This window comes from Piliocolobus tephrosceles, chromosome 2 (genome assembly GCF_002776525.5).
Source record: "Piliocolobus tephrosceles isolate RC106 chromosome 2, ASM277652v3, whole genome shotgun sequence".
NCBI classification, from domain to species: domain Eukaryota; kingdom Metazoa; phylum Chordata; class Mammalia; order Primates; family Cercopithecidae; genus Piliocolobus; species Piliocolobus tephrosceles.
The window spans coordinates 82,635,668-82,650,350 of NC_045435.1; the positions used below are offsets into that span (position 1 = coordinate 82,635,668).

Sequence of the window (14,683 nt, forward strand, 5' to 3'; positions counted from 1 at the left end):
TTGAGACGGAGTCTCGCTCTGTCGCCCAGGCTGGAGTGCAGTGGCCGGATCTCAGCTCACTGCAAGCTCTGCCTCCCGGGTTTACGCCATTCTCCTGCCTCAGCCTCCGGAGTAGCTGGGACTACAGGCGCCCGCCACCTCGCCCGGCTAGTTATTTTTTTGTATTTTTTAGTAGAGACGGGGTTTCACCGTGTTAGCCAGGATGGTCTCGATCTCCTGACCTCGTGATCCGCCCGTCTCGGCCTCCCAAAGTGCTGGGATTACAGGCTTGAGCCACCGCGCCCGGCCGGTAGCCATTTTCTTAACCACTCCTTCCCGTGTCAGGGGTTGGCCAGAACCTGCAAGATCACCTGGAGATCTACATTCAGCAGGCATGCACCCGCCCTATCACCCTTCATTCAGCACAGAAGCCCCTGCAGAAGGTCTGCATTGGTCTGGAGTGGCTCTGGAAATTCACAGGTGAGCACGCTCATCAGTAACCTGGGAGGAGACTGTGAGCATTGAGACCTCCTTCCTGAGGAGCTGAACAAGGGTTCTGGCCACTGGGTGCTGGGTTTGATGCTGAACTATGCTATTTACCTTAGCCCTGATCCTCAGTTTTTCATCTTCAAAATGGGGAGGCACAGTTTCAACCTGGCAGGTTGAAACGAGGACCAGAAGCAATAGCACATGCCAAGGAACTTTGCCCAGGGCCTGCTGGAGGTGAGACTCCTCAGGGCTTAGGGGCTGCTCTTCCTTACAGATGGGCAGGGATGGCCTTGTGCTGGACAGCAGGCGAGGTCCAAGGAGCCAGGAGAAAAGGTGGAGAGAGGAGACTTTGGGGCTAGACTGCAGAATCAGCATTCATTTTGCAGCCTTTTCCATTTGATTTCTAGCTGCGCCTGGTAGTTTGAAATCCTGCTCATCCACTCAGCCTGTATTTCTCACACACCTAATATGTGCTGTGTGCTGTGCTAGGTGGTGGGAAGAGCCGGTAAGGCAGGTGGCGTGGGCAATGGCAGAACTGGCCCAGGTAGAGAACGGAGCGGATGCCATCCTTTTGGCAAATAGCTGACATTTCATGGTGTGGTGCTGGGTGAGCCCCCTGTGGGAGGTGAACAGATGTGGACAGGACTTGGGTCCAGGCACTAGAATGGAGTCCAGGAAAAGGAAGAGCAGCAGCCCGGAGAAAGGAGGGAAACCAGGAGCAGCCGGCCCACCTGTCACGCCCTGACTGGCTCTTCTGCCTCATCCTCTTCTGCTTCTCAGGGAAGGGAGCCACTGCCCATCTGGAAACAGGTGGGTTCATCCGCAGCCAGCCTGGGGTCCCCCACCCGGACATCCAGTTCCATTTCCTGCCATCCCAAGTGATTGACCACGGGCGGGTCCCCACTCAGCAGGAGGCTTACCAGGTGAGCAGCTGGAGGAGCCTCAGCTTCTCAGGATGTTTCCTTCCCACCAGGAAGCAAGATGCTCCCATCTTCCAAGGCAGCATTCTCCCTGGTGCCATATGGCTGCAGAGTGGGGGACACAGCGGCCTGTCCCCTGCCTTCCAGCTGCCCAGCGTGTCAGTCTGTGTGGTGTGTGCCAAGGGTATGACTGTTCCATGCAGACTAGGTACCGAGCACCAGAAGTGGGGCAGACTGGGGGGTGCTGTCTTGGCCCTGGGGTCACCACCTCTGAAAGCTTTGAGTCATGGAATATGAGGCCAGGATGAAAGAGGGATTCACTGAGGTGGTTTGCAATCACTCATGGAGGTGGGTAAAGCATGCAGACAAATGCTAACATGCATCTGCTCCCCACTGATTGTGGAAGCAGAGGCCCGCCCCGCAGGTAAACCAGGGTTGATGGAGTTCACTGTGGATGTCTATGGAGGGACCATCACTCCTTCCTGTGTGTTCTTCTAGGTGCATGTGGGGCCCATGCGGGGCACAAGTGTGGGCTGGCTCAAACTGAGAAGTGCCAATCCCCAGGAGCACCCTGTGATCCAGCCCAACTACTTATCAACAGGTAATTCACGCACCTGTGTCTTCCTGGGCTTGAACAAACGATTGCCTTTGTGGGGTTCCTGTTTATCCCTGAATCATACCCTTGGACTGCACTTTCCAAGACACAGGTGACCCTCTGTCATCCCCTGCCCCATCACTTTAGGCTGTAAACTTGCGTAGGCAGCCCCGTCGTGTCCCGGGACACATGAAAGAAATGAAGTCCTGGGGTTTAGACAGTAGGGGAGATTTGCAGCTTTCAGAACAATCTGCTGCGATGTGCAGGGAGACTGTGCCGTGCAGGTGCCAGGTCTGTAGGTAGAGCGTTTTTCCTGCTGTCACTCTGAGCAGCCTCTAAAAGCAAATTTCATTCCTGGGCCTGCCTCCTTGCATGCAGCAAAAACAAGCACTACCCACTGGGTGGGTTTTGCCCAGCAATGGCTGCAGCGTGCTCACAGCCACACTGTGGCAGGGGCAGGGTGTGTGTACTTATCCCTGCCCTAGCGATAAGTCCGACCCCTGATTGAAACCTGAGCCTCTGGGCAGGCTGTGTCCATGTAGGATGCTACCTTTGAGCTACACGGCACAGTCTAACCAGCTATGGACAGGGGACCAGCAGCCTGCTGGCTCAGTCCCCCATGGCCCTGAACTTTGTCCCCAAACACTGTCCCCTCAGACAGCTTACAGAGCCTCTCCATGCTGCGAATCTTCCAGTGAGGCCAGCACGGGCAAAAGGCGGGGTCTTCACCTGTTTCTTTTCCTCGACAGAAACTGATATTGAGGATTTCCGTCTGTGTGTGAAGCTCACCAGAGAAATTTTTGCACAGGAAGCCCTGGCTCCGTTCCGAGGGAAAGAGCTCCAGCCAGGAAGCCACGTTCAGTCAGATAAAGAGATAGATGCCTTCGTGCGGGCAAAAGCCGACAGCGCCTACCACCCCTCGTGCACCTGTAAGATGGGCCAGCCCTCCGATCCCACTGCCGTGGTGGATCCGCAGACAAGGGTCCTTGGGGTGGAAAACCTCAGGGTTGTCGATGCCTCCATCATGCCTAGCGTGGTCAGTGGCAACCTGAACGCCCCCACAATCATGATCGCAGAGAAGGCAGCTGACATTATCAAGGGGCGGCCTGTACTCTGGGACAAAGATGTCCCTGTCTACAAGCCCAGGACGCTGGCCACCCAGCGCTAAGACAGTTGCTGCTGGAGGATGACCAGGGAAACCACCTGATGAGCCAAGAGGGCCAGCACAGCCCTTGCTCCCAGGCGCCTTCCTGAAACTCTCTAGCACACTGGGACCCAGGTGGTACCCTACTCCGTGGCTGAGAATTGGATAAATTCTTGGGAAATGAGACAAGTACTGGGCAGTGAATCAAGCTCCTTTTCCCCAGCCTTTCCCTGTGGGCCATTTGGGGAAGGCCAGCATTCAGGCTAAGATGCTTCTCCCTGCCTCCTGGAGGGACAGAAGGGGAGGATGGTTAACTCCTGCCGCATCCTTTGTCTTGTGTTCACATTGGCATTCTCTAACCCAGGGCAGTGGTTCCTTCCCAGGCCATGCACAGAGGCTGGGTGCCTGCCAGACCCTTGGAGGGTTCGCCAAGGAAGGGGCATCCTCCTTCTCGAGTTGCAAGCTTTAGCTGAGGCAGTGAGTCACACAGTAGTTAGTTCAGCCTCAGCTGGCACCTAAGTTTCCAGTGTCCCTGTTCAGAGGGGAAAGTTGCCTGCTGGTAGAAAAACTGGCTTTTCCTTTCTTGCTTCCTAATATCACTCTCAGAGTAAGGCAGGTAACTGGGGCTTGGCTGGGTCACTCTGAGAGGGTTGTGGCTCTGGTTATTATTAAACGGGGGCCAGGTGCAGTGGCTCACACGTGTAATCCCAGCACTTTGGGAAGATCACTTGAGCTCAGGAGTTCAAGACCAGCCTGGGCAACATAGTGAGACCTTGTCTCTGGAAAACAGTTAGCTCGGCATGGTAGTGTATACCTATAGTCCCAGCTACTCAGGAGGCTGAGGCGGGAGGATGGCTTGAGTCCAGGAAGTCGAGGCTCCTGTGAACCCTGATTGCACCACTGCACTCCAGCCTGGGTGACAGGGTGAGACCCTGTCTCCAAAAAAAAAAAAAAAAAAAAAAAAAAACCTGAGTTTTTCTTGGACCTTATTCAACGGGAGAGGAGTCTGGAGGGAATACCACTTGACTTCACTACCAAAGCTTTCATGACTTAGCAGTTTAAGAGGTTTTCCTTTTACCAAGAAATGCAGAAACCCGGAGCAAACCCCACATACCAGATCACTGTTTCCTACTGAAGCAGCTAGCCAGAGAAAGGACTCTCTCATAATGGGCTTGGGAAATGACTTGGCAGCCTGAACCATCCCAGCAGAGGACAAGGATGGTTAATTCTTATTCTCTAGACGTCCACAGGAACAGACCAGGATGGAAAACGCAGTTAAGCACAGCCATGCACCCTGTTCCTGTAGAAATGCCCCTGTGTGAAAGAAAAATCAATTCCAGATTGGAGTTTTGGAGGAAAAAATATACAAGTAGCATTTACAACAGCTCTTTGCTCTTTAAATTTCTTACCATTCAATAAAATGATCCAGTCACTTACATTTGAATCTGAGATGCCTTCTCCAGACTGTTCTGACAAGGTAATGAAAATAAAATGCGCTTGGATTTTTCCAGACATCCACATCTACCATCAAGGGCTGGGAAGAAAAGCGTTGTTACGTTGAAACCGGCATCGGCACTAGGCTCAGAATAAGGATGGGAGAAAACGGGGGGATTCCAGGCTTTGCTGGGATCTGAGAGGACTGAGGTGGCATGCAGACGGTAGGGGTCCGACGGCCACAACTTAGTTGTGAGAAGACCTAGAAAGGCAGAAGGGAGACACGCATCACACCTCTCCTTTTAAGAATCTTAAGCAGCTCTTGTTTAAGCTTACCTGTATTATTTTTTTTAATTTTTGTTCCAAGAGAGGGTCAAGAAAGAAAATTCTAAACTGGCCAAGAGACTTATTTCTCCTACGGAGGGTCCCCACCTGCCCCACAGCAGCAGTCCATGGCCATCAGTCACCTGGGTCTCGGGGCTGCCTGCAGGAGTGCAGGCACAGGAGTTCAGGTGCCAGCCCCTCGGCTGGGAGGGCCTCATGCAGCTCTCCTGCTGGAGCGTGTGTGCATTCAAGGGCAGGGGAGGGTCCTGGGCCAACCATGACTCTGCTGACGCTTCTTCTCTGGAACAGGCATGGATATGGCAGGGTGACAGTCACTTAGTTCTACCATCTCTGTGTCCCATGGGTGTGTCAGCCTCTGAGACCACGGTGGGTTCAGTCTGGTGGCTGTATTTTAAAATAAGCAAAACATCATGTGGTAAGAGGGGGTCCATTGGGGGTGCTACTTGATTGCACCCCGGCCCTTCTCTCACTCTCAAATACTTAGCCATGTTCTACACAGTCGCACAATTTGGCCATAACAGGAATGAGATTCAAAAGAAAAGATGGTGTCATATGTCCAGAACCTGAGAGTTCCCCTGCCATGAAGGGAGCCTTTCACCCCAGGAGGAGAGGCTGTCAGCTGAGGAAGCCAGCATGGGGGAGAAAGGCACTTGCTACACAGTGGGGTGCACAGAGGGTACCCCCCCCATCTTCAGTCGCATAGGGAATCGGGCCCCTTGGCAAAAAGATTGCAGTACCTAAAAACAGAGAAGCGTGCTTTGCAAAAACGGTTCACAAGCGCACAACAGAATGCTGTGCATGTGCCCAGTGCTCTTAAGAGCCCTGGCCTATTGCAGAAGCCTGTGTTGAAGCCGCTGCACTAGTAGAAGGCAGTTCCTGATGGAATAGGGGACGGGGTGGGCTGCGTGGGAGCCAAGAGCGTCTGCCAGCCCAACTGGAGATGGCGAGTTCCTGAAGCAGGAGTTGTAGGCACCCAAACATCTAGTCTTTCCTGCTCGTAGCAAAGGTTGCAGACATCATCTCCATGAATTCAAATAGATTCTTCTTGGCTGGGCATGGTGGCTCATGCCTGTAGTCCCAGCACTTTGGGAGGCTGAGGCGGGTGGATTACTTGAGGCCAGGAGTTCGAGAGCAGCCTCGCCAACATGGTGAAACCCAGTCTCTACTAAAAATACAAAAATTAGTTGGGCATGGTGATGCACGCCTGTAGTCCCAGCTACTTGGGAGGCTGACACAGGAGAATCTCTTGAACCTCAGTGGTGGAGGCTGCAGTGAGCCGAGATTGCACCACTGCACTCCACCCTGGGTGACAGAATGAGACTGTCTCAAAAAAACAACAAAAACCAGATTCTTCTCCAGCCAACCGGGTCCCACCACTCAGAAGTGGTTTCATGCTTCTGCTGATAAGCCAACTTAACATCAGATCTAATACAGATTTTTTTAAAGATAAAATACCATCTCTACTGGCCCTGTTATAGTGGCCCAGGCTATCCTCACAGGACATCCCTGAGACCACCCTGTCACTCCTGATGTTGGAACCAGAGCCCAGGCCTCCTGCTCATTCTCTCCTGCCCTCCTAGTCCCCAGGAGAGGAGAAGAAATACTGTTTTAGAGAAATAACCTTTTCAACAAGACATCCCCGGAGTCGGTTTTTGAGTTGGGGTGGGCTAGTCAGGGAGTCGGGGCTCTGTGCGTGATGTCAAGCTGTTTTTATAAACCAGCCAGCTACCCATCATAACAGTAAAAACTTTCATAGGAAATGCAATTGGCAAAGACACGATGCTGATATGTACACAAGGTGAAACTGCTCCAGTTTTTTCATAGCAGGGTCAGCAGTAAAGCAAGTGGTGCTTGGGTCCCATCTCACACAGGTGAGCCTGCACCGAGAGGTAACATGACCCTCATAGCCCACCATGCCTGGCCTTTGCCTAATTCTGAAACTTCTTAGGATAGAGCTGGAAAGTGCCACCTGGTGAAGTGAGATCCAGCTGGGTGGATATCGGAGTCCATAGGCTGAGCAGAGATGGTTCTTAGTGAGGTTCTTGCTGCCAGGTGACAGTGAAATCATAGCTGCCATTTACATTTTGAGAGATTATGAGAAACATAAGATTAAAGAAACTAAATGTATTATTCCTGTGGACACAAAATGTGTATTTTTCAGGTGGGGAGGGAACCAAAAAGGAAAAACATTTCATCTTAAAACTTTCCTAAGACAAAGGAAAACAAAAAACCATGCTCTACAACTTCAAATTTTTCTTACAAAGAAAAATTTAATATTCGATGAGAGGTTGAACCAGGCTTAAAGCAGACAGGTATTAGGAAGTGGTATAGCCTGTAAAAACGCCAGTTTGTAAGTACTGACTTTGGAAAAGATCATCGCCTCTACCAGACACTTAGGGTCCTGGTCTGGCGACTTTGGCCTGATGTGAAGCCACACAGTAAGACCAAGACCCAACGGAGAGAGACACAGAGTCCAAGATAATGTTGACAGTGGTGTAGCCCTTTAGGAGAAATGGTGCTCCCTGCAGCTGGTATTAGGTTACCATTGGCACTGAAGGAACCAGGAGGATAAGAGAGAATATCCGTAATTTTAGAGCTGCCCTGGCACAGTACCTGCCCCGCCGGAGGCTCTCACTGGCAAATGCCAGCCCTGTGCAAGGAGAGCTCCCAAATATAACAAAATTATTACACAGTTTTATTCTGAAGAACATTTTGTATTTTAATAAAAAAGGATGTATGTCAGGAAAGAGTCATTTACAAACCTTGAAGTGTTTTTGCCTGGATCAGAGTAAGAATGTCTTAAGAAGAGGTTTGTAAGGTCTTCATAACAAAGTGGTGTTATTTACAAAAAAAAAAAAAAAAAAATCCATTAACAGGTTGTGTATATACTATTAAAAATCTTGGACTAAAATTGCTACCTATCTTTTTGATTGCAGGGAATCCCTGCCAAGGTAACTTGACAGTCGGCATAATTCTGTTGACAGAAAAGGAAGCCTTGACGGTTCTAATGATCCAAAAGTGGGTTTTCATCAGGACGTACAGTCAGAGTGTGAGTGCATTCTAATGAAAACTTCAGCCCTCATTCAGTTGCATATAAAAGCCCTCAAAGAGAACACACAGTACAGCAGTTTTGTAAAAGGCAACAATACAATTTGTACAGACCCCGACATTCCAATCCTATAGATCGCCATGGTTTTCCTGTCACCCCCACCCCAGCACCCCTTATTTCTTAAGCAGCACCACCAGTCCCCAGAGGACAAGAGCAGCTGTACCTCATCCACTTACGCATTTCTGCACCAGTGATGCAAAAAATGCCCTGGGTGGGCAGCAGAGAAATACATAACTAGAGATAACCAAGGGGCAGAACAGCCAGCTGGACCTGCTCTGTAATTCACTTACCAGAGGGTGGTTCAAGTCAAACAAAACCAAAGACAGTTGCAACCCATGGTGGATCCAAAGGTACAGTATCAAAATCATGTAACTCTTGCCCAAAGAAAAGACTGCAAATAGTCATCTGATATATCTTGTGGAAAGATAGGTTTATAGTGACTCAAAATACTTTAGAAAAATTTCTGTAGTGTCAAGTTCTTTCAAACTTAAAATTTTACCCCCAGAGGATTTTCACGGAATAAATGAGAATTGGCTCTATTTCTTCTACTTCTGGATAGCCCGAGTAAAAATACTAGTAATTTCTAGATTTCAGCGGGGAACTACAATTATTAGGACCCATGGATATTGCTGCAGTTCAAATACGGTACAGTAATTACAAAATATAGACCATCTCTTTACAAATACAAATTATAGTATATTACAAGTCATGTACAGTAAATCTATAATTTTAAACAAACTAGTGTATCTAAGTTGACCTGGTTGCGAGTGCATTATTATTCCAGTTTACAGTTGCCCTTTAGCGTGACAGTCAGAAACCGACCATCGGAGTGAGATTCTCTTGTGTAAACTGGAGTCACATCACAGAAAACCTTATTTGTAAGGTCCCATTGCCCTCACAATGATCGCTGGTAGCTGGGTTCTGATGCACTGTATTTCAGAACAGCTAAACAGGAACCAGGATGCAGTGTATTTGGGGGAAAGGGTTTAAAAATGGATATGTTGGGCCCAGTGACTGATATGCTAGACCGATGGCTGAGGTAATGACACAGGTGTGGTGATCGTCATCACCTTTAACTTTCCCCTGCACCCTGCCGCCGTGCCTTCAGGTGGGTGGGCCTGGTGCCCTGGTACATGGGAGACGCAGACTCCACAGTAGTGCCCATCTGGACAATGGGGCAGGGCGGGTCTGGCCGCCTCACCCATCCTCTGTGAGAGGGCGGGGCCTGCTGTTTCCTGCAGCTGGGGCCGAGCTCATGGTGCTCTGCCAGGCTCAACCACTTGGGACCTGTTCCTACCAGGTTTATGGCTTTCTTGAGGCATGACATCTCTTATACAAAAGTCTAATTGAATATTACTCCCAACTAGTGCCTAAACTTTCCTAACTATGAGGCACTTTTCCCCTGGCCCTCCTGTGCCCCACCTGAGGCCAGAGCCAGTCTGCCCCTCGCTGGGGGCTACAAGGTGGTGATGCATATCATTTCATCTGCCAGGTCCTCCTCATCCCTCCCAGGGTCTGGCTCTTCGTCGCTGTAGCCAGGACCAAAGTCCTGTAGCTCATAGTCCTGCCTGTGTGAGAGGGGGCCCACATCCCCGTTGGCTCGGGGACACACGTTCCCATTAAGCAGGGTGCTGGCTGCACTCTCCATCTCGTCGATGGTGAGGTCACAGGCATCGGCGATTTCATATTTTGTTGCTGACACAAATTTTGGGTCCCTTGCATAGCGTCCCAAGCCTTCAGATATCAGGACCTGTACAGGAAAGAGGGATGGATGGCATGGGGGTGTTATAAGGCTTTGCAGGGCAGGGGGATAACAGAAAACTCCAGTGCTAACTGCACCGTGTGCTTTGGGGATGCAGCTCAATCATGTTTTCTAGACCTCATACATAATAACTAATGTAAATGGCTTTGAAAATGTCCCGGAGCTAAAAAACTACACATGGTCCAACAAGAGTGAAACCCACTGGGGAAAGACATTTAGTATAAACTAGAAACATATGCTGGAACAGCACCCATAATGCCAGCACAGCTCATTTATGAGAATCAATAGTGGTGACCAGTTTTTTTGTTTTTTTTTGTTTTGTTTTGTTTTTGTTTTTTTGAGATGGAGTCTCCCTCTGTCGCCCAGGTTGGAGTGCAGTGGTGTGATCTCGGCTCACTGCAGCCTCCACTTCCCGGGTTCAAGCGATTCTCCTGCTGCAGCCTCCCAAATAGCTGGGATTACGGGCATACACCACCATGTCAGGGTAATTTTTGTATTTTTAGTGGAGATGGGATTTCATCAAGTTTGCCAGGCTGGTCTTGAACTCCTGACCTCAGGTGATCCACCCACCTCGGCCTCCCAAAGTGCTGAGATTACAGGCATGAGCCATCGCACCCAGTGGTGGTGACCAGTTTTTAACTCATGCTTCAGGTACATTCCTGCTGCTCAGAAGTGTCCGATTGAGGCAGCCTGGCTCACAGCCTGGCCGCCCTCCCACCACTGCCCTTCCTGCTGTTGCAGTTGCACCTCTGCTGCTCCTGGTGCTTCCTGCCCACCATGGCCAAGAGCCATACTCACTGCCTCCACCAAGCTGTCCGCGCTCCTTTGCTTGTCGCTGTTTTTGTTCCGGAAGCTGCTGGGGACGGTCAGGCTGGCTGGTGTGAAAGTCCGGTAGGAGATGTCGGGCTCGTCTGTGTACCAGGAACTGCGGTGCAGGGACGGCAGGCTGCCGTTCATCTGGTCCAGGGCCTCTGACTGCTCCACTTGGATCAGGGGGGTGTAGCACGGTGTCCAGTCCCGGTAGGGAGGGGTTGCTGGAGGGGTGGCCCATGACCGGGTCGAGTGACTCGGTGAGTACTTCTGGGCTTTGCTTGAATCTAGGCCAGCAACTGCCATGATCTGAGGAGAGAGGAGCGTTGGGAGACCAGAGGTTCTCAGAGGTCCAGGCCTCAAACCTCCTGCACACAGACCAAGCACAGGTGCTGCGCTCTCCAGGGGCAGTCCAGGCAAAGACTTGGAAAAGACATGGGTACACTGAAGTACACTGAATGAATGGGCGGTGACGACTTGGTTTTCTAGCAGACTGTGCTTTCTTTTACCCTGAATCTATAATGCATCTCCTATGGCTTTTCCCAAGGAGTTATCGGTTGCTAATTCATGAAATTGCTTCAGAATGAAGAAGAATCAGGGAAGCCCAACAAGCTGTGGGTGTGAACACACCACCCAGTTCATGCTGGGTTTAAATACCGAAGTACTTTCAGGGGAAACTACCACTTCCTAGCATTTATAGGAAAACATAGCTGGTTCTCTTTGCTCTGGAATAACGCATCCTAGAGCTGGCATTTGGCATGTGCTAAAGCACTGGGTACAAGCCCCGGCCTTACAATCCCACCACGGCAGATGCACCTTACGGTTCACTCTGCAGAGAGGGACGGGGAACCCAGTCTGTAAACAGCACAGGTCCATGCCCACCACCCCATCATGCACGAATGAGTGGCATCTCTGATGTCATATTTTCAGAAAGAAAAAGCGCCATATTCTTATCCTCGAGGGAAAGCCCTGGTGAGTGGGCTCTGACCCCACCCTCTTGCCTGTGCAGCCGCCCTCAATGTGGGCAAATTGTTCTCCCCAGACTGCTCCCTCGGTAGGCAGGGGAGGTGAAGCCCGCATAGTGCCCACACGGCCCTGCCCATGGAGGGACCCATACACTTAACGAAGGAAGCACTTCTTAGAGAAAATGAAGGGCTGCACCGACTGTGCAGAGTCAGCCAAGTGGCCCCCACTCCCTGAGCTCAGGTCACATCAGGCTCTGTATTCAATGCCAGGAAGAGGTGGTGGGGGCCGCAGGGAGGCACCTGGGCAGAGAGGCCAGCGTTGGCAGCTGGCTCCTCGGATTCCAATGCCAGCGGTCGCTCGCTTGTGTGAGCTTGGGCAGAATGGGGCTCATGGCCACAGTTATTTGGCAGGATTGTTACAAAGATTAACCAGACGGTAGGTGAAGATTCTCTCCTTCCCTCCTGATGCTTAAGGCCAAAGAGAAGGGAGTGACCTGATGGTGGGTCCTATGTGGGGTGCCCCTGGGCATGGGGGCGAGACCAGGTGGGCCGCTCACCTGTTGCTGCATCAGATGCAGAGGCAGGGCCGTGCGGTGGGGGAAGGTGGGAGACGAAGGGACCTCCTCCTGGCTGCTCTGCCGGCGCAGGCACTCGAAGTTGAAGGAGGATCTGCGGTGGGCTGGGAAAGCAAAGGGCATCATGCAACTGTGAAGCAGGTTCTCTGCCAGGACACTGTCTCTCAGAGTCAGGATGGTCCCGGACGCTCAGCAAGGAGCCCAGGAAGAAGCAAGTGGTTTGTCCGAGAGAAAGATTAGGTAGTGAGGTCTCCAAACTTTTAAGGAGGAGAGGATGAAGGCAGAAGCCCCAATGAGGGATGTTTTTAAAAGTACGAACTTACTACCTTTAAATGTTCGCCTGTTCTCAGGAGGAGGAGCGAAGGCAGCCCCTAGGGCAACTGATCCGAGTCGGAAGCCCTGACCCTGCATACTGTGGGGAGCACACAGGACTTCGGTGCAAGAACCCAAGTCCTGCCAGAACCCCACGACACTTCCCACTGTCACCTTCCAGATACCCTAAGTGTCCCCAGGAGCTGACATATCTTGCTGGGGCTCCTGTGTTTACACCTGTTTTAAAGGGAGGGACTAACTGCACTGATCAGCTTAATAAGCAAATTTTTTTGGTTGTTGTTAGGAAAGATTCAGCTTCTCTAGCACTGAAGACAAACAAGGACACCCCTAGCTTTAAGAAAACGCTTGTCCTGCCAACAGCTCTTCCGACAGAGGCTCACACACAGCCTGACAAGACCATCCACAGCTCCCAGCAGCACAGGGCACCAGGCCCAGGAGATCAGTGTGAATTCTGGGGCCCTAAGACACAGCCGGCAGCCTCCTCCCAGAAACCTCCTACCCTTGCAGGGGCCTCTGTCGAGAGCATACCTACTTTACAAGGCATTTTTATGGCTCCTATCTTGACTGCTGCTTTTCTCAGGTCACAGGGCCTTTCTCAGCCCAGGCAAAACTCCACAGGCCCCTCATTCCTCTATTGGAAAGCCCAGGGCCTAGCCAGGAGAGGATTCCCAGGCACACTGGGGCTGCACACGGAGACTGAGCTGAGTCCTTGGTTAGGCACTGCCCAGGAGAGAGGAATTGTGCACTGTGGGGCCTCCTTGTTCAGTTGCCTACATGGAACATACACGGCTGCCTCATCAGAAAGCCTTCCCTCCACGCACCACCCAGGGGCCAACTGTGCTGTGGAGCACAGGTTTCCAGATCGAATGGCAGGGCGGGGGGCTGGGAAAGGAGAGCAGCAGTCCCTCTCCCGCATGCGGTGCTTTTCCATGTCTAAAACGCTCCATGGATCCCCACCATCTCCTGTGCTCTGCACAACGCTCTCCGGAGGAGGAGGGAATCCCCACGCAGCTGAGAACACAGGTGGAGTGAAACATTCTCCCTGTCCAAGGTCTGAGCTGCGGGGCAGCAAAGCAAAACCACCTCATGAATCACGAGCACAGCCACTCCTACCCACTCAGCTCTTCTCTGGCACTGTGGCCGGTGGGATTCATGTGCTTGCTGGCTTGGCCAGGTAGGAAACAGACAAAGGCCGAGGCCTGAGGAAGGCAGTGGAACTCACAAGGGCGAGGGCCTCCACCCGGCCTCACCTGCATCTGTTTCATCTAGTATTTATGGAAATGGAGTGACTTCATTTAGCAGCCTGTGTTTGGGGCTGAGGAATTAAATATTAACCATGGAAATGGGTCTGGTCACACTCCCCAGTGGGGCTGTGACAGCTGGAGTGAGGCAGAGGGCCCTGGGCACCTCCCAGCAGTGCTTTACAGTATATGCACTTGGCAGACTCAGAAGCCGATGTGTCACGGCTATTTTTGGTTACTGATTAGAGTCCTCTTCAAAGACATGCTTAATTCCTCAGAAATTCCAGAAATGGATAGTCCTTAATCGTCATCAAAATGCCTACATGTCCAAAATGAAACTGTTCAGCCAGGAGCTGGAAGGGGCCAGGGCTGCACCCCTTCCCCCAGCTGGAGTTCCTCGCTCAGGATGACCCAGATCCTCCAGCTCCTGCCACCCACTGCTGCAGAGGGAAAGTAGGTGGGAGCAGCCAGCCCCAGTTCCAGCCCCTCTAGGTGGGGTGGATTTCCTGGCCCCAGAGTGAAGGGGACCAACAAGTCCAAAACCTGCCCTGTGAACAGAGGGCACTGACAGACCTGACACAAAGATGAGGGAGGAGGAGGGAAAGTGAGGGAGGAGGAGGGAAGGCGAGGGAGGGGAGGAGGGGGGAAGAGAGAGGAAGGGGGAGGGGGAGGAGGGAAGATGAGGGGGGAGGAGGGGGAGGAGGGAAGATGAGAGAGGAGGAGGAAAGATGAGGGAGGAGGATGGAAGATGAGGGAGGAGGAGGAAACATGAGGGAGGAAGAGGGAAAAGGAGGAGGTGGAGGGAAGATGAGGGAGGAGGAAGATGAGATAAGATGAGGGAGGAGGAGGAGGGAAGATGAGGGAGGGAGGAGGGAAGATGAGGGAGGAGGAGGGAAGATGAGGGAGGAGGAGGGAAGATGAGGGAGGAAGAGGAGAGAAGATGAGGGAGGAGGAGGAGGGAAGATGAGAAGGGAGGAGGAGG

General features: G+C 51.8%; 2 protein-coding genes across 7 annotated transcripts in view; one reads left to right on the plus strand and one right to left on the minus strand.

Annotated features, from left to right (window-relative positions):
• Nucleotides 1-7,812, plus strand: part of CHDH (choline dehydrogenase) — a 34,895-nt gene extending 27,083 nt beyond the window's left edge. For 2 of the 3 annotated variants that reach the window (XM_023189560.2, XM_023189559.1), the window contains 4 exons: nucleotides 325-459; nucleotides 1,249-1,391; nucleotides 1,887-1,989; nucleotides 2,733-4,571. In XM_023189560.2, the coding sequence (XP_023045328.1) occupies nucleotides 325-459; nucleotides 1,249-1,391; nucleotides 1,887-1,989; nucleotides 2,733-3,151 (800 nt within the window). In that variant the 3' untranslated portion in view covers nucleotides 3,152-4,571. Of the gene's footprint in view, nucleotides 1-324; nucleotides 460-1,248; nucleotides 1,392-1,886; nucleotides 1,990-2,732 lie in introns of all 3 variants that reach the window. The other variant, XM_023189558.2, reaches the window with a different exon arrangement.
• The window catches only part of CACNA1D (calcium voltage-gated channel subunit alpha1 D), a 333,155-nt gene continuing 325,628 nt past the window's right edge, over nucleotides 7,157-14,683 (minus strand). For 3 of the 4 annotated variants that reach the window (XM_023189554.2, XM_023189557.2, XM_023189555.2), the window contains 3 exons: nucleotides 12,110-12,231; nucleotides 10,576-10,896; nucleotides 7,157-9,765 (listed from right to left, as the gene is read on the minus strand). In XM_023189554.2, the coding sequence (XP_023045322.1) occupies nucleotides 9,472-9,765; nucleotides 10,576-10,896; nucleotides 12,110-12,231 (737 nt within the window). In that variant the 3' untranslated portion in view covers nucleotides 7,157-9,471. The remainder of the gene's footprint in view (nucleotides 9,766-10,575; nucleotides 10,897-12,109; nucleotides 12,232-14,683) is intronic. The other variant, XM_023189556.1, reaches the window with a different exon arrangement.